General features: G+C 43.8%; 1 protein-coding gene across 5 annotated transcripts in view; it reads left to right on the forward strand.

Moving 5' to 3' along the window:
- The window catches only part of MEIS1 (Meis homeobox 1), a 198,184-nt gene that overhangs the window by 156,978 nt on the left and 15,421 nt on the right, over positions 1-25,785 (forward strand). For all 5 annotated transcript variants that reach the window (XM_080587075.1, XM_080587074.1, XM_080587077.1 and 2 more), the window contains one exon: positions 18,632-18,708. In XM_080587075.1, coding sequence (XP_080443201.1) covers positions 18,632-18,708 — 77 coding nt within the window. The remainder of the gene's footprint in view (positions 1-18,631; positions 18,709-25,785) is intronic.

Genomic DNA, 25,785 nt, shown 5'->3' on the forward strand with positions numbered 1-25,785 from the left:
GGAGCCCCGCGGGGCCGCCAGCGGCACCGGGGGCAGATTCGTTTGGTAATAACCAGAATCTTCGGATTCTTCTGAATAAAATGCAATTTTAGTAATGTTTTTATAAACAGTAGTAATGGTGGCATTTTAGTAAACAGTGGCATTAGTTGCATCAAAATTGCACCACATTGGCTTTTAAATTACTCCACCTGTCTGGATGAATAGGATTTTCAGTGTAGAGGCACACAGACAGCTGCTGCTAATGTTTTCTTCTCCCTGTGCAGATAATGCTGGCAAATCTACAGCCATAAAGGCCTGGTTTGTGATGTAAAATGCTACCTGACCTACTGGCTCTGGTGCTACAAAAGGACCAGCTTTAATTACTAATGGCCGTGTTTTAGTTTTGTACTTGTTGATGTAAAAATGTCATCTTAGAGCAGCGTAACCTCTGGTTCACTTCCACTGGCAGCGTTACACTCGCCGCAATTATTTTCAAAATAATTTGTGCTCCTCAGTGGCAAGCTAAAATCCTGCCTCGTTAGCTTGCAGATAATTAGCAGGGGTCTGGCCCTCTGGGTCCCTCTGCCCTCCGGTCCCGCTGGTTCCCCAGCACCCCAAGGGACACACCAGGCTGGAATAGGAATCGTGTCCGTGTGCACTTAGAAATCGCACTCGATTTGTTTGTAGGGTTGCCCCTCCCTTGTGTAGGATGGGTGTAACGCACCAGTGCTAGGAATCTGTGGGACAAATTCTCTCCTGGGTCATTCCCCATTAACAGCCCTGAAGCTGAAGGGTTGGCACGGAGGCGAGGTTGGTAGCAGCCGGTCATCTGCTGCATGTGACGATGCTGGAACTCTAATTGCAGCACGGAGCTGCGGAGAGGGGACTCGTAGGTGGCTGGTGGCCCTAGCTGTTAACCATCAAGGGTGTGATGTTGACCAGTAAGGCAGCCGTGCTGCCCGATGCCATTTCAGTGCCAGCTGTGGGGCGGGATGCCGTGCTCGCAGGCACTGCCAGCCTTTTTTTTCCACCACGCGCCCGATACCAAAAGGGCAGATTGCTCCCAAAAATGCGCGAGGGCTCAAAAAGGGTTAAAGGCTCTAATGGTGCCATTAAAAATACAGCTTGCCAATGAGCTATTTTGTGCGAATGGTATAAATATAAGATACACTTGTCTGGCTCATTTGCAAGCATTCTTTTTGACTTCTTTCACACAACTGGTGTTTTTGTGTTTAATTTAACAAGAAATGAGTAGTAAATGAAAGCTGCTGCCTGAAATCCCACTGTGAGCGTGTTTTGCACTTGGCTCCCCAGTGAAAAGGCAATTTGTGAAATTATGTGATAGAGTAATTAGATGAAGCCAGGGCTTCTGATTGTTGCCATGCTTATGTGGTAAAGGTTTGCTGGGGGAAAAAACGGATTATTACCCTGGCAAGTTGGCTCAAAGCTTCTTCATTTATTTGTAAACAGAATATTTAGTGACCGCATAGGAAGTAGCTGTAATCACCAGCTCGTAAAGAAACCACAGCAGAGCTTTTGGATTTTTACAGAGTGCTCATGTAAAATTTAAGCTGGGAGGCAGAATCCCTGTTAATGTAATTAGGATCTAATTTACCACCCTTTGCACACAGATGTAATAATGTCGAGATATTTATTCTATCTTTAAGCACATTACATATACCTCGGCGCAGCAGTTACTGAACAGAAACAGGTGTGAGCACTTTCCGGATTCATTTTTACTCTGTAAACACACAGCGATTTAAGGGGAAATATTTACCAAAAAAACCAGGGGAAAGAACGTCTGCAAATGAGGCAGTAATGGACAGTTGCCCTTTATGTACTGATGGATTTCTCAATGGTTAAGTAAATTAAAGCAAATGCTAGAAAAATCAATAGGCTTGCAGAGTCTTGGTTGTGCCTCATAGACTTCAGGACAGAATGACAGATGTGGTGCATATGACCCATTTAAGTATTAATGCTTGGGAAATTGCCTCTGCGTGCGAGGTTATAGGCCTAGAAATATTGTTAGATTAAATTACAGACAATAATATTTTTAAGCATATATGGAATTTATATGTTTCAGTTTAGTTGTTCCTGTGCGTTACGTTGGCCCTGGAAGATGAGTTGCGTACTTGTGTCTCTGGAACGGTCAATCAGTTGTTAACACGATCGAGCACTGAATTCTCTTTTTCCAGGGCTGCCAAGGATCGCAAGTGTGTTGCACGCTACGGGGCTATGGCCAGGGAGTGAATGTGATCGCTAGCAAATGTAGCATATAAGTGAGTCTAAATTAAAGATTATTAGAAGATGGCTTTCCAAACGCTGAGAGGGCTTGTGCAATGCAGAGTGTCGCTGTTCAGATGGGTTGTTCTGGGGGGGCTAAACTCAAAGTGAAGCACAAGGCACGTGGTCGAGGAAGCCACCAAGTCAGACCTTTCTCACCGTTTCCTGCAAACGCTGCGGTTGCAACGGGGCAAGTTTGCAGAGGTGGGATGAGTAAAAATTGGCCCCGTGCAGAAATCCTCCCCAGATAGCGGCATGGTGATTAATCCAACTCAGCAGACTAGCTCCAGATGAGCTGGTATTCACCATCCACAACTTTTTGTCGTGTCTTGCCATCCTCCCACTGCGGCGGCGGGGTGGCAGACCGAGGTAACAATGTCTGTGCCACCTGCAGAAGGAGTACGGGGCAAACACATCAGTCCCCCCCATGGCAAGGTGGGCGCCAGGCAGAGCAGCAGGTTGGCAGCGTTGGCCACCGCACCTCACTGCCATCCTGACGTCACCCTGGGCGCTCGCTCCTGTGTTAGATACAGCTGCTATGTTTAATGTTTAAGGCAGCTTTAGACTTCGGCAATTACATCCCTATGCCTTGTTGGAGTCCTTGCAGGGGAAGCGTTGGTGTGTGCCTTTCAAATATTAACTCGCAGTGCTCCTATTTCACTGCCATTTATGTAATAGATGTCTCTTCCTTCCATTTTTGTGTTCCTTGATTATCTCTGGTATTTTACTTTTGGGTACTGCTGCCTCCTTTCCATCTCTCCCCTTTCTCTCTTTCCTCTTCCTTTTCCCTAAAATGTGAGAACTCACCCAGGAGCCAAACAAAAGCTCTCTGCCAGGTGTAGCGGCCACGCGCTGCGACCGGCAGCAAAATGCCGCCATGGCAGCAGGGCAGATTACTGTGACTCAGGGGCCTTTTGAGGGCTTGTTTGCATGTTCAGGAGGGATGAGGGAGGCTCATCCTGAAGGCTGTCAGGCCGGGGCTGAGCGATGGCAGCCCCTTGCCATTTGCCCACGTCCAGCAGCATCATTGCTATGGAGACAAGGCGCAGGGACGAGGGCTGCCGCCGAGCGTCAGGCAGCATCCTCACCGGCTGCTGCAGCCGCCAGCCACTCGTGGCAGCACACTCGAGCTGATGGCCCTCAGTGGCAAAGCAGCCAAATCTCTATGATAGAAATGATGTGCGGGTTTTTGGGTGTGCAGGCAAATCGCTCCCAGCACCGGCCCCAGCCTTAGCAACTTCTTGCATTGGTGATGAAAATTGTCTTTACCTGTTCTATCATTTTGATGTACCTCGTTGGCCTCCTTGAGTTATTTTGTGTGATGCAAAAGATGAAATGCATTTGCCAGGAGCCTGGGGCTTACCTGTGTGGTGGCATGGGATGGCCGTGGTCCTGTCCCATCGTGGGTGTTGCCGGATCCTTATGTTGTCAGCCCTGGCAGCAGGGATGGGCAGGGAGCTGGCTTTCCTGCCCCATCTGCTACTGCAACCATGGAGCATCAGCCTTCCAAGTTGCTGTAAAAATATGCTGACATAAAACCGACATTTGAAATACAGGGTGAGCGTTTCAGCACACATCTTTGTTATAAAAGTCATGGGACATTTGAGAACGAGATTAGAAAAAGATACATTGGCTTTATAGCCATCATTTTGCAGCATTCATCTTTTAGTCCTTGCATTTTAAGGCTGCAAATTCATTTTTGGTTTGGCAGCAAATGGCAACTCGGAAAGAAGTGGTACTGGCTGAAACATGCTGCTACACTTTCGAGTATAAAAGTTCGCTTTTAAAAAACTTCTGGTATTGCATTTATTTCCTTTGAGCAAATTGATTTCCCCCCCTCCCTGTGATGTTAAAGTACATTTGGCAGTAATCAGTTTATCCTTATTAGAAGCCATGGTAAAAGGCGTAGTTGCTGAGTCAATTCGTTCCCTTTACTTCCCCTATTGAGCCTTAATGTGTCCCAGTCCCCACCCCTTACAGTGAAAACCTCATCAATTATAGGGCTGACAGGAGCCTGGGGCTCAGCGTAGGTTGCTCCTTGGGGTTATTCATCTTGCACCAAAACACCTGGCACTCAGCAGCATTCATCACTTCCCCCTACCTAAAATGATTGAGTAAACAGTGGGGTGAATCATCAGAGGAAAAAAAAGGGGGGGAAAATGAGTTTACATATGTTAGAGGCAACTTTGGGCTTGAACGGCAGGAGAAATAGTACTATCATCTGCATTTGCTCTGGTTTGGTCCCATGATACGTGTATTTACTCCATATACCCCCAAATCCCCTCTGGCGGGAAATGTTTCAAAGTGGGATCTTCATCCTTAAATTTGATACGGCAAACTCTTTTTCTCCAAAACCTCTAGAAATAGAAAAGCACAGAATAAAATGTGCTTTGTTACAGTCGTCTCCCCTCCAACCAAAACAAAGCAAACCAAACCCAACCAGCCAAGCGAATCCAAACAATGAAACCTCAAACTTAGCGATTATTTAAATTTTCAGTTATCTTGAAAAAATAAGGACTTTGCATCCCTTTACCCCCAAAATATAATGCAGACATGATAAGGCAGGAGAAATTCCCTCAGCCGTCCACCTGGGTTGTTTTTGCGCCCGGTGCTGCGGTTAGATGGTTGTCTAAATAAACAGAGATTATGCGCAGGGCTTTATCTCAAAGCTGGCACTGGTTATCACGCTGCTTCCTCCCACTCCCTCCCTCCGATTGTGAGTTGTATAAGAAGACTTAGCAAGCATAACTTACAGCTGATAACCTTTGCATGTTAGTTCAAGGAAGCTGTGCCATAGTAACAAAAATCATGCAAACGCCGTTGCAGCCTACTCAAATGAGCGGCAATTTGCCCGGAGCGCTGATTTAGGAGAAGAAATACTCGCTTGGCTTTTTACTCCAAGAGCTTGATTTGAATTTGGCCTCTGTGGAAATGATCGATAATTTTAATATTTGAACAATAGGAAAAGATGCCAGGAATGATCTCGTGTTTGTTCTTCAAGCCATCTCCCTACTGGGGGTCTTATTTTGAACATTTGTTGACAGAAGGAAGCTGTAATGCGTCACTTGGACAAATTGCTCCAGCCCTTCAGCCTGGGCGTGAATTGCTCGTGATGCAGCGCTGGAAGAAGCCACTGTTGACATTTGTGTTTTGTGGTAAATGATAGATACCTGAGTGTGGGGCGTAAAAAGGGGCTGTCAGGTATCAGGCAGCTCATGGCCCTCCATAAAAGCAAACAAGCGACTTCTCTGTGGTTGCACACGAGCGTGAAATTCAAAATAGTCTTTTCTGAGTGTGTCTTGGCATGCTGATGGGAGCTGGTGATGTGCAACACACGAAGAGGAGGATAAAGGTCTTTGGGGTCTTCGCAGAATGCTTTCCAAAAAAAAAAAAAAGGGGAGTGAATGGAGGGGGAAGACGTCCACTCAGTACCGCGAGGCAATGTCATCACGATGTTGGAAAGCCAGCTCAGAGCGACTGGGTGAGCGCGGGCATTTCTGCCCTTGTCGTTTGCATTACTGCAGTGCCATGCGCCCAGTTACACAATGCATAAAAGCGAGGGTTATTTCTAGGACAGATAATTGAACATTAATACTCGTTGACATTGTCGTAGGAATGATATGTCAACCTGACAGGGCCTATGTGCTTACATCTGCTGATCGGCCGCAGACGAAGGGGATGTTTGGCAGATCAGACCCGGGGCCTCACTGCCGCCCAGCCAGGGATGATACAGCCGTTAATCACAAGGTGCCATCTTGGGCTGTCTTCCCTAAAACTCTGGTTGTGTCCCAGCCTTTGGGGGTGGAAGTAGTAGGGTGCAAAATTACCTTGACACCCTTGCATGCCCGCGTACCCCTGTGTGCATAAATAAGTATATACTCGTGTAAAATGCAGCATGAGCATCCTTAATGCTGCACTTGCACAAGTGCCGCAGTTGCCTGAAACAACTGTTTTCAGTCTAGTGAGATAAAAAATAAAAAAAAAAAAAAAAAAGTGGAATAGTTGAGAAGTTCCTCAGAATGGCTGAGAGCATGATCAAGCTTGATGAGGTGTTTCTAATTAACTCTATCTTAGGAATTAACTGACATAAAAATGGTAGCAGAATTAGCATCTTTTGTTCTAGTATCTTTTTTTCCCTCTCCTTCTGGATGTCAGCAGGCCCTTCAAGACAGCCTAGCTCTATATAAAGTAGTCATATTGCATTCACGCTCTTGTCCCAAAGACCAGCCAAAAATCACACAAATGGTGCCTTTTAATATCATTTTATGAGAAGTCTTCAGAGAGCTAATGCCTTTGTCACAGTATTTCTACAGCCACACTTTGCTGCAAAAGTAACTGCTCAGAGGAACAAGCAGCAGACGGAAAACAATTACAGGGGGCTCTGACACCGGAGTCAGTTCTACTTCCTTAAAATAGGGCTAAACATCATGTTTGTAATGTCTCACGTAGAGTTGGGCTCTGCATAGAATGCTATAAAATAGGGCCCTTGAGAACATCTATTATCACATTTTGGTTAACATCACATTTTAAAAATCCCAATTGCACTGAAGCCATGAAATAATGCTTTCATCTGTAAAGATCCAGTTTCTCTTTGTTATTAAAATAAATGAAGCCATTAAGCAAAATATATGCATATAATAGTCAAGTTCATCATTTTGTATCATCAAAATGATAAATCCTACATTTTTTTAATTGGAGTAGTCATCTTCGAAAGGTTCGTGTATAGAACAAGATCAAATGTGCCTACTTTCTCTTTCTTACTTTCTGACTTGTTAGTAGTGACATTTTTTTGGTCTTTGGCTACTTTCATTTAGGTCTTTATAAAAGAAAAGGAGGGGGAAGCAGAGAGGGGCTTTTGAGCTCGGTATTGAAATCTGAATTAATTGATTAAGTATTATCCTCATAAATTATTAACAGCCATCATATCGTAAATGTGCTGAAAGTGACATGCAGTCTAAATGCTGTTGCTTCCAAATACATTGGTTGTCTGTTTTATGGCAGTACCTGTGCAGGCATCTGCACGTGAGTGGTGCGGGTGTGTTTGGACCTCGAAGGAGACCAGACGGGAGAGGATGGAGATGCTCTGGCTGAGGATGGGGCAGACATGGGCTTCTCATGGCTGACTCTTCTGGCTTTTGAAAAGCTCTTTCCAAAACCCACTGTTCTGGCTTTATCAATCCATCAGCCTGCAGAAGACACCACACTGAGGTATATCCTCAGTGTTGCCCACAGGTTTAAACCCCGACATCTGGGGCTACACAGAGCCTTTTCTCCCCCTCTTCTTCTAAGCAGGGCTGCTTGACTTTCTACAAAAGTTTCCTTGCAGTCAACGGAGGAAAAGCTGCCTTGACTTTGGAAGGGAAAAGGTTATTTTTGCTAGCAGAGCCCTCTCAATCCAAGCAGATTTTCAAAAGGGAAGAGTCATATCCTGGAGACCATCCGATCCTTTTTAATGAGGTTTGAATAAAGAAAGGAATCAATGTATGGTGAACTTGTAGGCAAATGCATGTTAATTTAGGGTTAAATGTAGAGATCTGAGGGAGAATCAGCGTCTGTTTTTTCCTGGCTCTTGGGAGATCCGTATCCTACTTTTTTCGTTCATGTCCTTGCACATGTAAATATCATCCTGGCAACACATGCCTGTTTCATTCTTAAATTCATTAGTGTTATCAGCCAGGTTTCTTTGCTAAGTAGGGTAAATAATTAATTAGAGCGGTTGTTTTCTTTTGGAGACTTCTTAGTTCATCTCTTGGAGTTAAATTTTAGCCCAGGCTGGTCAGAAAGTCTGTGTTTCTGCACAGTTCGGCACCCTGAAGCCAGTCAAAGAGATTTCACACGCTGAATTTGTGTAGATAAACGAATTCTCTAGTCAGAAAGCAGAATTGCTTAGTCAAGTTTGCAGAGTTGAGGCTTGGCTGTATTATTCATATATGCAATCTTACTGAACTCGGGCCATTTTAACAGAGGGGAACTCTAGACCTACGGAATGAAGGTAATTTATGAGGGACTTTGATGTTAAAGGTAAAAATAATGGAGAATGAACTTGCCAGGGATGTAAAAGCTGGGATGAGTAAAACGAGAGAGCCTGAAACGGCTCGCTCCGTGTTGGAAAGTGAAAGCTGGCTCTAGCACAGGTAAATGGCATTTGGTTTTCCTCCTCAGATCTGTATGCGCTCCTATTTGGCATACGTTGAATTGATAATGCCTGTGTGTTAAAGAATTCAGATTGTTTCTTTTGCCACCTTTGCAGCTTATGAAAATGCAAGTCGACCTTCCTAATGAATATTAATAGGAGCGATGGCTGGATAGCATACAAGCCTGTGTCTCTTTGGAGCTCAGGTGGGGTAGTGAGAAGATTGTTGTGGGTTGGGAATTTACATGCTTTTTAAGAATAAACTTCCTGAATTCTTTTGTAGTCTCCTTTAAAAGCTGATGTTTGTTAACAGCAGCATGCTCACGCGGGCACGTTTTGTTTCTCTTTCCCTCTCTAGACACAGAGTGAGATTATTACTATAGATGAAATCTCCATGTTTTTTAAAACAAGGTAATTTATTAAATGAGGAGAGAAAGAGGCTCCATCCCTTAAATTTACCTTCAGTCGAGTGTTAATTGTATCAATAGGAATGATTTATTTCAGTTTACTTGTTGATTTTTGCTTTTCACGTGCGCCGGTCTCCCAGGCAGCTGTGGCAGTTGTCAGCAGAAAAGGGAGACGACACTGATGAGTGCTATGCTAATGTCCAGCAAGGCTTTGAAGTAGGTTTCATGCAGGTAGTTAATGGTGCAGCTCGTTAGGCCATCTCCCGGACCTCACACATTGAGGTAAGAGGGAGATGGTCTCATGGAGAGGCTGGGGAAAGGAACCCAGAGGGAGGTTTGAGCAGGGAGCTCCCCAGCGAGAGCCCCGCGAGCAGTGGCCACCTCTCTGGAGCTCCTGGTGATGCCAACGCGGTGTCAGGGCTTGGCAGCAACGTTGGCCTCTTCCTTTTGTCATTCCATGGGGTTTGCCACTGCTCTTCTTTTCCGGCTCTGCCACAGCAGTCCTGGCTGGACCTGAAGTTTGCGCAGTCGTGAAAATCACCACTACCAACCTTTCAGCTGCTGTCACAGGTCCCATTTTATCTGCTGCTCTTCCTCCATCCCCATCTCCCAGAGCCTCCTAGCTGTGCAAAACCAAGGTTCCTTCTATTAATAACTTCCCACTCATTGAGAGCTGCAGAGGCACACTTGAAAATGAGGTCTCGAGTGGTTCAAAACTCAAAAGAATCAGAGGGATGTGTGTTTGTTATGAAAAAAAAACCCACCTCGTGCCTATAATAAGGTTGTGTGCCTGACTTTTGTGTGCCTGTGCAGGGCAGAGTTGTTTTGCAATGTGGTGGTTTGGGTCATTTCCCTGTGTTTGTAAGTGATGCAGTGGTGAGAGGATGCTTTTGGAGTTTTTCATTAAGTTTCAGTAATTGAGATGCCTGCGCGTTGTCATTGATGGCAAATACATAATAAGAATTACTCTGCATTCACTCGGCAAGGGAACTTTTTTTTTTTCCCCAAAACTTCAAAACGTGAAAAAACCCCCCAACTTTCAAAAGAGAAACGCTCACATGGATACAGCTCTTTTCCCATTTTGCAAAAGGCCTTCCCTTGTCATGACAAAAAGGCTCAATTTTTTATTTTTTTTTTAAAGCCAATATAAGGGGAGAAGAGGGAAGAGGGGGAGAGTCATTAAAATGCAGTTCTTTCAATTATGCCCCATTATATGTCATTTTTATTGCTTTTCTATAGTTTCCATTGCACCTTTAATAGTACGCCTGGTCAGAAAAGGTGAGCTGGAATGTGAACACACTTGGCTGCCGCTGCTGCCGTGAGTGCCTACGAGCTGTGCTTGAATCCCCGTCCCTGCAGATTTTAATGTCCCCGCAGACTGCTGGCAGCCTGCTTCCAGCTGTGGCAGGCATGATGCAGTGAATTGCTTTTGAATGTTCTTTACTCAAATAGGCAGTAATTACAAGCTTAAAGAGGTTTAGTGGTCCAGTAAACTACATAATCACCCCTGAATTAGCCCGGGCTCATCAGTTGCAGTCCAGCAACCTCAAGACTGCTGTTTGTATGCAGGCTTGATCACGTAGCAACCTGAGCAGCAGGTGTGGAACAGCAAGAATCCCCCATAAACACAACTGTCTACTGGGGACAATGATCTCTAATGAGATGAGGCTACTGCATCACTGTAATTTAAGTGGGAAAATTAACGCCGGAGAATGTGCACTACTTCCAAGAGTCTCTGCTTCTTCTGAGAATGGTGGTGTTTCTCTAGCTTTTTTGTTTGTTTGTTTTTCCCCCTCCTGGATCTTTAAATGCATCTTTTTTTTTTTTTTTTTTTAATGAAGAACACGTGTTTTTGCTTATAAGTTGAGCGGGCTTTATTCTTTTACAAGGATACGTTGTGAATATTTAATGGTGGACGGGGCATCTGTTCAAGGACTTTCCATGCCAACAAAGCGGCGTTGCAAAATAGCAGCAATATCTTTTCATTTCTTTCCTCGGTGTGGTTTTTGTTGTTGTTGTTTGTTTGTGTTTTTTTTTTTTAATAGAAAACATTCAAATGTAAAACCTGCCTTGTGTTGGCACTGGAGATGGGCACCTCAGTGTGATGCCTTGAACTTCTTTTGCATGGCTGCTTGGTCCCTCCATGGGAAAATGTGGCGTGAGGCTTCCCAAATTGTTTGGGGTGCTGTCTCCCTAAGGATTCTCCCTAAAGCTCCTGCTCCATCCTATAGCCGGGGGCTGATGTTCAGGACCTTGCTCCTTCTCCCTTGTCACTCCATTGGGGATGGATACAGTGCAGTGGGGGCGTTTTTATCCCCCACGTACGTTTTGAAATGCCAAAGGCAGCCTGAGAAAGCCAGCAGAAAGCACAAATAAAAGCTTTAGGTGGAGATCTGTGGGATTACAACCGCTGGCGCTGGCGTTTAGCAGAGATTGTGGAGTTATTTCCGAGCCCACCTGTTTAGAAAGTCATTTAAGGTAGATAAGGACAGTGACTTATTGCTGAGAAAAGGCTTCTGGTTAGGAGATATTTACCTGAGCTAATCTGTGTTAGGCTGCCTCTGAAAACAACAGAAGCACTTTTATGGAGTTCCCAGGTAGTTAGGGTTTCCTTTAACGTACCGGGGACAGAAGAAGATAAAAAAAAAACCCTCCCTGCCGCTCACCCAGGAGAGGCAGGGGGGATTTGGGATGCCGTGCAGGGATGCAGCTCACCTTCCTGCCATCTCAGTGGCCTTCTAACTAAAAACCGTCATTTATAGGATGTGGATTTTAGCTCTAATGTGGTTGGAAGTCTGATGGTGCATTTCCTCAGTTACTTTGGTGTCACTTGGATGTAATATTTCATTGTTTTCAGTCAAGTGCTGTGCTGAAGACAGTTTTGCTGATCTTTCGGATGCAATACTTGCTTTAATTACCCTGTCCTTGGTTATTTTTAGGCTGTGGCACAGCAATAAGATGATAATAAAGAAAAACAGGGCAGAGAAAGGGAAAGTGCACTGGCCATGTCCCATTATCACAAATTGTCTTGACACTAGAGCAAAAAAAATCACTTCTTAAGCTTATTAAGAGAAGCTGATGTGTGTGTGCAAGTCCCGTGTGTGTTTCTGCATGCACATACATCCAGGCACTAAAGGAATGTATGAGATGGGAAAATCTCCACTCAATTACCCTGGTATGGCGGGGGAGTGTCTGCATGGACACAGCTTCAGCTGCAAGCTGGTATGCGCCGGAGCAAGCTCCAAACATTGAGGTCTATCAGAGTGTCTCCAAAAGGAAATAGCAGGAGCACCACGGCTTGGACTAGCTGGAGCTGAACTGGAAAAGGCAGCGGGTAATAATATATGGTATGGAAGGAATAATATTGTAGCAGCCAGGGGATGGATTAGGTCAGTTAAAAGGTTTTTCCATTTTCTGACTTCTGTAATATCCTGTGCGAGGGATGATCTGAACTTTTTTTTCCTTAATGAGTGCTCACATTATGAATAATTTGATGGGGCCACCAGAGAAGTATTGGCAGCGCATCCAAAACCATACCATGCCGCTCCATCAGCCTTGGAAAGGATATTTATGTTAGCAAATGCCAAAAGTTGTTCACAGACAACTCTTGCAAGAAAATTATTTACAAAAGGGGAAATGGGAAATAAGAGAAGCAGAGAGCTTTTTTTTCCCCCCCCCAACACAACTCCTTCATTAAAAACTGTCGCTGTTGCCCATACCTCTTCCCCGTCTTCAGCCCCCACAAATCAAAAGTCTCCCCCATCTCCCAGCCCCCTGCCTGCAAAAGCAAAGCCAGCCCTGTTTAATCAGCTCGCACTGCGAGCACATGTTGGGATGTTAAAACTTCGGGGGGATTGGCTCTGTGCTTTACAGCATGCGTTTTCCTCGGGAGAGTCTGACTCTGCCTCTTTTCCCCCTTTTATTTCTGGCGTGGTTGCCAAAGCTGCCTGCAAAGCCTTTTTGTAAGGGAAGCCTCTCAGAGCCCACCTCGCAGGGATCAGCTCACACAGAAGTCAAGCTGCGACGTATGGCCTTGCTGTAGTAGTGGAGAGATGCAGCAGTCAAGGGATGTGTCACACTGCATGTTTTTCTGCATTTTTAACTTTACAAGACCGAGCACGCCTGTTGGTTTTGCGATCACAGTTAGCAGTTCAGTAACTCTGGCAGCACCAGGATTTATTAACAGTAACACTATGAAAATCTTACTGCAGGGATATTAAGCTATTATAATAAGTTGAGGAAATATTTTCTTTTGAAAGAGGAAAAGGCTGGCTTTGTCTGTAGTAGGGCCGTGTCATATGGACTGTGTTTTCTTGCTGCGCTGAAAAAGCAACGAGGAGTTTTAAATGCCGAAGCCAGCTAACACTTCAACAGCATTATCAGACTGACTCACTGCTCTCAGCCAAGGAAAAGACTGTGCAAACTTTGCAAAGGGTTTTTCTTCCTATCCTAGTAGATGCATTTCCAATAAAACAGCTTCCTGCTCAGTGTTTAGTGTTTCCTCCAGCGTGCGAGCCAGTCCCATGTGATAAATAGGATCAAGTTTTCGGCTTCCGAGTTGAATTTTTTTTTTCTTTTTCCCGTAGCAGCTCACGTCAACCTGGCAACTTTTTACGGCCTGAATGTAAAGCAGGTCACAGAGCCTGCCTGTGATCCCCGCAGCCTGCAGAGTAGGTGAGCAGGCTGAACGCAGTCTCTGTATCACTCCCTCTGAATGGCGAGTGAAGGAAGCAGGTGAAGTCTGGTGACTTCGCTGATAGTGATCCAAACATTTTTGGCTACTTGGCGAAGGCAGGAGCCCCTGTTATTCTTTCTGAGTCCAGTATGTGTGAGGACCCAGGGCTCAACTGCTATAAATTCAAGCTATGTTCTTAGACTGCACCATGCACTGCTTTTGTAATGCAAATGGTGGGCACAAAGTGTCCCTTTGATAACGTGCAGTCAGGAGACAAAAAGGCATTCACAGGAACAGTCAAACTAATTCATAAAGCTAAGAGACAATAGGAAAGCATTATGGATATTTAAAAAATATATATATCGTAGATCAATTTGATTGCGACCAATGTAAACAGTTCAAACACAAGCCAGGAGGAGGCAGGGGAAGGGGAGAGCCCCCAAGCGCTGCGCCGGCGCATTGGCTGACCCTGCACGAGTTTGGATAAAGCAAGGATTCAGGGTTCAGCATGTCACTGGGGGGCTTTATTCCAGTTACCGAGTTAGGTGCAGGCTGGGTTGCCATTCAGAAATGTTAAATTAATGTGGTTTTATTTTTCTTTTCTTGCTGAGGTCAGAAAATGGTTAATAGGGACTTCTGAGGGTGTAAATTTTGGGGGGTAGTTTCTCTCCCATCGCATACCAGAGCTTAGCTCAAGGTCATCTCGTGTTGGTGCATTAAACTTAGCTCCGGAGGAGGCAGAGGGCTGGAGGAAGGGGATGAAAGCACTTCCGAAATGGCTCTCCCAGCGCGTTCAGCCAAGCGGCAGCACCGCCGTGATAAGGGTGATGCTGGAGCGCTGCCACCGCTCCCCGTGTTAGATCAGTTCCTCCCCGGCCCCTTCCCCTGCCCCTCATAACACAGTGTGCCACGTTGTGTTGGGAAATCACTCCTGCCGCTGGGCTTTGGTGGGGCCAGCTGGCAGGTTGGGTGTCTGTGCTGCCCCAAATGACCAGTCTTGGGGTGGGAAGGGGCAGTTTTGCCCCCCAGTATCTCAGCAGCAAGCCCCATGTGGGATTGTTTTCAACCTTTCTGTGACCATTAGGATGTGCTGCTCCAGTGGGCAAGTCAGAAGGGGAGGGAGTGTTATTGATACTTCTTTACCAGCACAGATAAGATAAAGTCTATCACTGTCCCGGCATCCAGCACGGGCAGCTTGTGGTGGAAAATTTGATGAAAGGAGTACGTTCGGACAAGGAGGATCATTAAGATAGGAACTTGGACATCTTCCATCTGTATATTCTGTAGACTTTACCCACTGGCTGTAGTCAAAGGTGGTAAAAAAAAAAAAAAAAAAGTCTTATTGTTTGTTTTGCTGAAAGTGATCTTGGCTGCATTAAAAAAGGGCTTTCATTAAGACTGCTGCTCTCTAAATACCATTCATAAAACAGTGAGGAGAGAATATGACGAAAAGTTACATTTTTCTCTCTGTCACTTTGATTTCTTTGTTACTGCTAAAATGACTGCTCTGACTCATATTTTGCATAGTTATTTTTACCTTTTCAAATGTTCCTTAACTGTTCATATTACCCTGGGCAAATCCCCCAAGGATAATTTTCATTTGCATGCAGACTTTGATGGTGTTATTAAGCAATCACTTCTGTACTAAGTCATTATTAAAAGTAATACCACAGAGCCTCAAAAACACATTAATGGTGCCAAACAATCCACATTTCAGCGTTAGATTTATGGTAAGGGAAAAGCAGTAGGGCTCATACTGTTAGGTGGATGCAGCTCCATAATGCTCCAGGAGCATTACTGAATCCAAAGGAGCAGGAATTATCAGAAAATATCGGAGCTGGACTCAGTCATTTGCTGTCAGCCTTATTCTTTCAAATGCCTTTTTTTTTTTTTTTAATGTGCCTGCTTCCTTCCTTTTTATTTTTTTATTTTTCCTCTTGGATTTGCCCTTTTTCTCTGGCCTTGGCAAGAAACCTGTCTGCAGTATTCCAGCATCCCCAGGCTGGTTCTGGGAAGGAGGGTCAGCCTTCTTATACGTAATCACCGTTTTATGGCTTTCACTTGCTCTTGAGGTGTTAATGCAGATCAAATGGAAAACACTCCAGCAAGAGCGTTACAGCTACTTGCACTGCCCCATGCACGGTCCCAATCGTTAATTCTTATTGTAAGACCTAAAGGTAATTCTGTTTGCTCTCCTAATGCATTGCAGCTCTCCCGGTGGTCCAGCATATCTTTTCTCAAATTCCCATCTTGATCAATTGTTTGCAAATAATTAAGCTTTTAAGAGATAATGGTAGGAGCTAATGTACACAACAAAGTAAAGGTCTCGAGTCACTGTTTATCGAACAGTGGTACAATTTGCTTTGATATCCCAAAGTGATCTGGAGTGATAGGTGTACTTGCCAACGGGAATCAGGGCATTGTTTTAAGACACACACTTCCACATATATATGTATGTATACCACACTTCCATATATATATATATATACACATGCAAATATTATATATAAAATATATACACATGCAAATACCCAATTAAAGCCATACATATCTGAACGTCTTTAAACAAACCATTATAAAGCTTTAGGAGAGTGCCTGTTTTTGCTGCCTGGGTGAAATAAAGATCAGCAAAAGCACTTTTGAGTGAATTTCCTATTTCTTCATAAAATGGCAGTTCTCAGGGTTTCCCCCTTTCTCTCTGTTGCAACGTGATGTCTGCCTTTGCCTGTAGCCCAGGCCTTCCTAGCCCTGTGGGTGGGAATTCAACAAGGCTTTGAATGTTTTTATAGCAACCTAGCCTGTGGCCTGCTGATTCTTTGTCAAGTCATTTTTTTTTTTTTTTAGCCTACAAAGGAACAACTGGTACGATCTGCAGAAAGCTTATATAATAAGGATGCCCAGTGTTTAAGATATTTTAAACACACCCAGTTGTAGTTGAAAAGCCTGCCGCATTGGGAACCTTCAGCTGAGAGGGATTAGCGACATGAAGTCGTGGCTGCCACGTGATTCTGCCAGTTATAGATTTTTATTAAATTAAAAGTTTATGCTGTGCTAGGCTATGAGACCGAAAAAAAAATCAGATGACCTTAAACATCCCACAATTTAAGGAATTTGGGGTTTGGGACTTTTAAAGCAATTATTTTTACAGTGACTGTATTATTCTGATGGCTAATTTTATCCAGCCTTGTCTATTTGGAAAAAAGTCCAGAACAATTGAAAATTGCTTAATGGAGACAGAGTTCTCAATTCCAATAGCTAGAGGCTGTCTAGTAATTATTGCTTGCTGCATGAAATTAGACACAGTTTGTTCAATTACTTAAAATTAGATCACATGTAAGGTGGCAAAGTGAAATAAGAAAAAAAGTATAATTTTGTCCTTGCTTGATAGCAAAGTAATGAAACGGGAAGCAAGCTATAAAGATGAAAATGTTGCAAATTGTCTCTGTAGTTTTTTTCTTTGAAGAGAAGCAAAATGTTATGTTCAGATAGATGGATGTAAGTCAAGTATGACTTTGTTGGGGATGAACACGTATATAAGGCAGACTCTAAAATTCATGCTGGACTTCAGCATGTGTAAAATGCAAATCACCCGTAAAAAGAAGTGAAATCCCCTCCCCGTTGTGGTTGTGGAGCTCTTCCACATCCATGCACAAAGTAGAGCGGGTTGTTTACAGATGCGCAGGTTATCTGCGGGCTTACTGTCAAGAACTGTGTTTGTGGAAGAATGGAAAGGTCCCTGCCGTGTTTGGCAGGGTAAGCGTGTCTTCTGGAGCTGATGGCCATGGCAGTGGGCTTTGAAATGGGCACATTGGGCAACAGGATGCTACAGCAAAAATCCATATTTGGTGAAGTGAAGTAATTCAGCCCTGCAACGGAGCCATTAGATGTCAGATTAAACTGTTTACAAGAGTATATAAAAGCTGCTAAATAGTTACGGTCCCAATAAGATCGCTGACTTTTATGAGGTTTTAAATTCTTACACTTTACAAGGTTTCAGTTTACATCTCCTGTAATATTATGCTGAAGAATACATCCAAAGAATATGGGCCTATTTGGGAAAAAACGGATGTGTGTATAACAGCAAATGCTTTCTGACAAACAACTGTTAAATGCAATGTTTGGGTAGGTCTAAACAGTTTTATCAAGTGATCTTATTGAAATGTTATGAAGTGCCTTGCAGCAGCCCAGATCTGGAGTCAATGTGCGCTGACACTTGCACGTCCAAGTTAGGAGCCTTCTGACTTGTGAGCCAGAGCAGGGTTTCTCCTGGGGATTGCTACGTTTGTAATGTTTGGCCATTTCCTTGCGAGACAGTGACGTTTTTACATGGAGGGAAAGGATAGAAATGATATTGCTAATGTCATTTCTAAATTCGAACTTGGATGTGGTTCTTGCTGTTGATTTATTAAGCAATCTGTATTCATGCAGAAGTGAATTTTCTGAGAAAGCAATCAAGTTCTCACAAGAAACTTAACTTATGATTTAATTTTAACATTATCTTCAATTAAACCAGTATTTATTTTCTGTCTCTTAGGATTAGTGCAGCACAGCTATGTTAATGTCAGGCAAAAATGTGCTGATCGCTGACCTTGTGTTGGCCTGTGTTCAAAATGCAGGCGTTTGTTTATGTTCAGGATGCTGATCTTATTTGCAAATTATTTTGGGGCACTGGCAAGATTTGTCTTCACTATCTCAGAAATCATCAGGGCATTTTAGTATCCTGGAGAAGTGCTATATCGCATTCTTCATTGTTTTGTGAAATACACAAAAAAAATAATTGTGATTTGACTCCAATCACTCATTCAAGACAAGTGTAAAAACTTCCATCTAATGCAACAAATATCCTTCTTGAGTATGAAGGTACTGCCAGTATCCTAAGTAGTTATTTTTCCACTTCACTAATCTTTATAATTGGCTTGTCTTTTACTGCCATTAATTAAGTGATGTAGTAGCCCATTAATAATTATAAAAGAGTGACACACCTCAGCATTTTCACCTTTCAATAACAGATGTCATGCTTCTGTTTTTTTTTTCTTTTTTTTTTGTTTTGTTGCTTTTTGTTTTGTTGTTTTGTTGCTGTGTTTTGTTTTAATAGAAACTAGGCAAAAAAAATACATTGTTTTAAATGTATATATTTATTTTGGTGTCTTATAGCACCCTTACCCTTCAGAAGAACAGAAAAAGCAGTTGGCACAAGACACAGGGCTCACTATACTTCAAGTGAACAATTGGTAAGTAATTTTCCTTAGTGTTTCTATACGGCTGCTGGCACTCTCCAGCTAACGCTTTGCATTTCTGAGGACACACCTTGCCTTGTCTGCTTCCCCCAGCAGTTTATCGATGCAAAAGTGGTAGAGCCAGGCGAGTGGTTTCCGTGATGGGAGCTAGGAGGTTTGCTGCTGCAGAAAACCAGCAGTTTTTACTTGCCCATCGCTTTCTCAGCGATTTCAGTGGGTTTGCATCTGGGTACCAGTCCTCCTTTCTGGATGAGGATGTGTCCTCTTCAATAGAGAGCCACATCCATTTGGAGAACTTTGTCATTGAGAAGCTGGGTGAAAAAATGGGCAATCGGCCCTGTTTCTGCAGACTGTATTGTTATTTTGTGCTGCTGTCATGCTTTTATTTAATGCTGTTGGTGGGGTTTTCTTTTTGTCTTGACATCATTATATCCATTTATTGGTTTGTTTAAAACACTCAGTTTTTGAAAGCTTGAACAAACGTTGAGGACAATTGGGCTCTTTCCTGCTGAAGTACTGTGTGGAGCAAGTGTATTTATTTATTCTGGCCGAGGGTTGCTGGAGCCCCTGATTTGCTGTAGTAGTGATTGTTTTAAGGAAATTGGGATCCGTGCTGTTTGTGCAGTGGATTTTGAGTTGCTAACTTTCGGAGATGTGGTGAAGGCCCCCAGTGAAAATTACTTGTGATTTAAGTGTGAAAACAACAGCAAACACATTAAAAAATGTCTGATTTATTACCTTTTGTTCCTGCACCGAAATGCAGGTTTATCCCACTGTCCCTGAGCTAGTGTCATACTTGAAGTGTATTGCAATCTAATACCTTGTAAAACTAAGTGTATCTAATTAATTGTCCTAATATTTTTAGATTAGTGTTTATGATGGGAAACCTTATCCTCTTTGAAGTAATACCCAGAAAATGGCCAAGGCGAACGGCGAGCCTGCTGGGGAAAAGGGAGGGAGGAATGCCAGTTTGCAGACAAAAGTATTTTTTTCCGTTCAGTAAGTGTCAGAGATTAATATTACTGAAGGTCTGATTACATGGCCTAATCCATTTTGGTGAATAAATTTGGTCTTGATGTCCATTGCACCTACATTAACAAACCCTCCTGTGTTAGAGAGAGTGGGAGCCTATGGGAGAGATTTCAGATATATTAAACCCCATTACAGAAAATGTAATTTCTGTCAATATAATCCCATGTATTCTTCAATTTAGTACTTTAGAGATAACAAGCTACTTACAATATATTTGCCTTTGGAGGATTAATTTACAAAGTGCACTATCTGGGAGACGCAGGCGGGCTCACATAAGCATAGCTTGTAAGGGTTATCAATTTCTGTGACCCCACAGCAGCCCTGGGAGATCAATTTTTGAAGCCCTTTAAGACACCGAATAAAGGGAAATACCAAATACTTAGTATATGTGAAGTAGGCTTCCAAGATACTGTAGAATGGAGGAATGAAAGGCACTAAACATAAAATACATGTTACAAGTAAACACAAACTGCAGTATTTTGGCTCAAGCGAGGAAAAAAATAGTGTTTGTTTCAGCTTTATATCCTCCAGGTTTTGTCCAGTCGATACCCTCATTTCTGTGGTTGAAAGACAGATGGTCTGGTCTGGTCGGTGTAGGGGCTGTCTGCATTTGTCAGGCATCCTATTTAATGGTAGGGTGGAGCAGGCGTGCGTTGCTTTGGAGTGCCCAGGAGCAGATTCCTCGGCGTGTCGAACCCCCTCTCCTACAGGTGCCTGTCCTCTCACTTCCATCCTCCTGGCATGAGCAAAGCCAGGCTGGAAGCACAGCTCCCCTGGGTGACATGGGATGGCTGAAGCAGCTCAGGAGAGGACACGGATCAGCTTCCAGCCAGAACTGCATGTTGGGTGAGCGTTGAAGGCTGGAGGCTGTGGGTGAAGGTGGGAGCAGATTCAGACAGGAACACCACAGGGAAAGGGAAGGGCAGGGGGCCTGGCCTGAGTGCAGGATCCAGCCTGGGCACGTGGGTCAGTTTGGGATGGTCCATCAAAGATTTTCAGAATGATGAGCATGGGATGCTTTGAACTAGAGCTGGTGGGATTTGTCCCGTGTGACTTTCCAGGGCGGTTTTTAGTACCCATCCCGCCTCGGATTTGGGTTTTACTTTGGCTTCATGTCAGATGTGTTTTTATAAGTTCCTTATGTGCAAGGAAAGGAAAAAAAAAAAGTAGGTCAAAATACATTATAACTGAAGTCTTGTGGATGTAGGGCAGGCTTCCTCTGCTTGAGCTCGTTTGGTAATTCTGCCGTGGCGTTACAATTGTATAAATTATTGAGAGAATTCCCCTTCCCTCCCCAGCCCCACAAGATTTAACACTGTAGAGCCGGTCAGGGCTTTTTCAATCACAGGTGGTGGATGGAAATGCTAGGGTGTAGTAATCCAGCTGTTTGTGGAGGGTGCAGAAGAGCAAGGGGGCTGTGGGGCTGTGGCTGAGTGTGCAGGTTGCACAAACACGCAGGAAGCAGCTGGCCATGGGGTGAGCAACAGCTACTTGGTCCTGGGTGCGCGGGCAACCCTCTCCCATCCTTTCCCTGAAAAATACATTTCTGTGTAACGCGGCGTGCATGAGAACCATTTCTTTTTGCCCAAATTGTTCGCTGCGGGGAAGAGCTAACGTATCGTTTCTGGTTTAGCTTCGCCTTTCTTCTGCAGGCTCATAAGTCATTCAGCCACAACTTTCAAAAAATTTCGCCTTCCTCCTTAGATTCTTCCCAACTTGTTAACACACATGTACATTTTTGTATTAATGATGAGTCATTGTAAATCACTGTTGCAGAGATTAAATAAAATGCTGAAGGGCAGGCTGGGTGCAGATCAGTCATAAATTATTGGCAGCAACACAGCATGTGGGAATACATGAAATGTGCATGAAAAACATAAACTCATGTCTGGTAGCATGGTCGTTAGCCCAGACTGGGAATGCTGGATTTTCTGGATAGAATTATAAGTTTGCCACAGAGAAGTCAGTGAAGAGAGCATTTGTTTTCTGCAGATTGAAAGCATTTGAACAATTTTTTTGTCATATTTTGAATGCCTTTACAGTATATGCTAGTTGCATACTTTAGTTCTCGGCCGTAACGAAAAAATGGTGCTTTTCACATACGGCCTGCCCGGTGTTCGGGCTCCCCGGCTTGATGCACACAACTCCTATTGATGGCGGAGGAGTCACAGGAATGGGGTGATGATGTGAGACGTGCCATAAAACCTACCAGTGGGAGGGTGCATGTCTTTAAAAATACCACAGTTTTAACTTGACCCTTTTTCTTGTGTGTGTGTTGGATTATTTTTTAGTAACCCATGTGGAGGATTTCCCCCCTCCATATCCCTTTTTTTTTTTTAGTAACAATTCTGCCTGCAAATCAGCAGTGTTGCCTCTTAGGACCGACCACTTTTGTGCCACAATTGGGTATTTGCACCGTGGGAAGCGGGAAGCGGGAAGCATTTACTGTGTTGCAAAAACTCTTGCAGGTAGGGAGGTAGCCAAGTTCGATACCTTGTCAGTCTAAATGAACTGGTCAGGTCCTCACCTTGCTAGTCTTTTAACCCCACAGCACTTCGGGGTTCAGAGCACCACAACGTGAGCTGGAAGGGGCAACTTGGGTAGTCTTGACAGCGTTGCATATATGGACATGGAAGGGACCTGACGAAGTGCAGGTTAATAAGGTGCTTTTCCTCTGTGATAAAAACCACCGCTCAGTGATTGAAATATCCAGGAGGTGTGATACAATCACTTATTACCTCAGCTGAGAGCCAGCCAGGCTATATTGAACAATCTATACGGTTTCCTTGTTTACTGCATCCCAGCTGAACCTCGTCCTGTTAAGAACTAATGGCAAATAATTACTCATGGTACTCTAAGGAGAGAGGTCAATTCTCATCAAGGACTGTATTAGGTGTCAGGTGCTTGGTTTTGCTTTATGAAAGCCTAGGAATACACAGGTAAAGGTCTGTGTATTTGTATAATAATGCCCCTATGTATCTCTCTGTGTTTACATATCTATATGTGACTCTCTCTCTACACAGAATGCATGCAACTGCATTAAAATGATTTTATAAATATATATATATGAAGTTTGCAAATTCGTAAAGCTCCAAAGCGAGGGAACGCCAGCCTTTTATTAGGTGTTTCCATTCTGCTTTTTCCAAAACGCCCTTGTGTTATCTAGGGCACAGACCAGACAATGCTGGAGCAGCTAGTCAATATTTTATCTTACCCTCATTCGTCAGCGCTTCATTTGTTGAGCCGTATTCAAACCATGCTTGAAGATGGAATTAATAATTCCTGATGGGCTTTCCTGTAGCGCTTACCACTGTAATACCCAGGTTCTCCACTGACCTCCACTTACCTGTATATGCATACATGTGCATGATATATTTACAGTTCCCCTGCAAAGAGGGAGCATAGTATTGTGGTTTACAGGTGAGGAACTGAGCCTGCGGGAGGTTCAGGTCCAACCCATCCACTGGTTTGGTGTCGGTTTGGGACTGAGCTGACTCACAATGATGGCACGTTATCCACATTCAAAGGCCCAACAATCTCCAAGTTCATGGAAACTCCAAGTTTTTAGTGTCTTGGCATTTAACATTTCCAAGCTCCAGTGCTGGGCACAGAGGAGAGACACAAGGAGTTGGTAACTGCTGGTGAAAAGTTAGGTTTCAGGGATTTACTCAGCAGCTCCCAAGCAGTCCAAGGCAGCAGCTAAAAATCCCGTCCTCCAGCGCTGCGTTCAGCTGCTCCAGCCAGGAGCTTTTATTTTCTTGCCATTCGCTGCCTTACTCACTCAACTTTGATGATGTTTATTTCCTGTAGAGATCAATTTTTCTACACGATAGTGATTTGTTCTCGTAACATAACCGTCATTGTGGTGACTGAGGCTTTGGGCTCTATAAAAAAATCATACCCTGAGCCGACGACCGTACTGCTTGCCTATAAAGTGGATTAAGAAATAGGATGCAAGCAGCTCTAGCAATACAGTTTCCTACCTCTTGACTTCTTGATTTTATGACCTTGGCTTCTTTAAATGTCATTTTTGTGTATAATTTCCTAGGCTTGCAAAAAAAAAAAAAAACAACAAACCAACCAAACACACTGGAAAAAATGATCAAATAATGCAAATTTCCCTAATCTCATTCTTGGAGACAGCTGAAGTTATTTTTGCTGAAACTTTATAACGAAGAAATTAAATAAAAATAAAAATAAAAGATGAAAAATCCAATGCAGACTGGGAGAGATGCAGAGGAAGGAGGAGCAGCTGCACAGCTCTCCGCCCCACCACCTTTTGGAAAGAAGTCCTATTTATCTCAGCGTGCCTGGGGCTTGGCTCATCTAAATCACACCCCGGACACCCTAAATCCACAGGCTGCTGTTGCCCCGTGATTCCCACATGCACGTGGCCGAGCTCCACGGCAGCCCCTTGAGGGGGTGGCCAAACTCGGTTGGGGCTGGGCATTTAGTGCAGACATCAGCTTTGCTTAATTCCCTCGCCGAGGGTGAAACTCACCCCGAGCAAAAGGCCAGCACATGACCAGCGCGCCACTTTAGTCCCACTTAAGCACTATTTTTAGGGTGTAAGAGGGGGAGGAGGCCTGAAGGAGGGAGCACAGCAAAAGCAGGTGCCGGTCCTATATGCAGGGGTGGATTTTCACCCCCCACTGCCTACCAAATCGCAGGATACAATAAACAGGCAAGTCATTCGCTCTGCTGCTTTGCAGAGCGTGCCACACACGGGGATCTTTAGTTAGAGGCGGGTAAAATATACGCTTGTTTTCAGATTTATCTATTACTGCTTTTGTTGCAGTAAACAGATTAAACGAGAAAAGGTCAAGATGCAATTTGAATCTGTGTAATAACATAACAAATACTTTTCTCAGTAATCAGATACAGTAAATGCAAGTACTTATTTACTTGTAAATGTTAAAACATTCACAAATTATCCTCTCAACTTCAGCAATGCAAAATTAATCAGACACTGTCAGATTTTGGAAACTATTCTACTTTTCTTCTTTCTGTAATTCAAGAATATGTTTACAGATGTCATTTAAACACTGCTTCTTTAATGGGAATGCATACAAAACCCCGAAGAATAGAAGTAAGAAATAATCTATTTTCCAGGTTTAAAGAACACATACATTTTGTTATTCTGAAGAAAAATAAGACATTAGGTGTTTGCAATGTGAAAATCACACCCTATACCTCCCCACCTCCCCCCCCAAAAAACACAAAACCCCAAGAAAAATGTTTAAAAAGTATCTTGCTGGGTGAATTGTTGTACCATTTGAGCAATTCGGAATATGTGCGGTAAATTAGCTGTTCTAAACATACCATGTGCTGGGCTTTTAAAGCAGATTTTTACATTTATGTTTTCACTAAGTCTTAGCTAATTGTTATGCCTTTCACCTTGAATGCCAATTGTAATAATAATATTACATCTGTAGTCTATTTCTCTGTTCTTAAATTACAGCAATCAGGAATACTCGCTAGGTAAAAGACTGTATAGTTACTCGTAAGAAAATATTGAAATCAGACGAAAAATGTTTAGCTTGCATATTGCCTTAGACAGCCCTGGAGAGCTGCCAGACAAGCAAGGTATTATTAGAAAAGCTGAGCAAATAGCTTGCAGGGGGAAGAGCTGTGGATTCAGAGCCATCAGGTACTGTCGTATCACCGGGTTTTAGAAGCACACTGAGTTTGTCGGCATGTTTTGGTTCAGTAAAGCCGTTTAAAAGTGCGACGCAGTGGTGTAAACATGCGGGGGTCGTTTCGATGGACAGGCCTAAGGAGCAGGGACGCAGTTTGGGCACAAAAGGCACGTGTTTCTCCCAAAGGGGCAGATGCTTGGAGGAGGAAGATAAAAAGAGTTTAGGGGGAAACGCTCCCCTTGTCATCCGGGACTTCAGCTCAAGCGGGGGAAGGGCACTCAGCCCAGGTCCCTGGGCTTGTTGCTCAGTCCAGCCCTGCAGCCTGCGCTTGCCCCAGCTGGAAGGAGGCTTAAGCTGCCCCAAAACCATGGTCACGCTGTCTCAGAGAGTCAGGGGACCA

Source organism: Anser brachyrhynchus (genome assembly GCF_964034855.1).
Source record: "Anser brachyrhynchus genome assembly, chromosome: 3".
In the NCBI taxonomy this organism is placed as follows: domain Eukaryota; kingdom Metazoa; phylum Chordata; class Aves; order Anseriformes; family Anatidae; genus Anser; species Anser brachyrhynchus.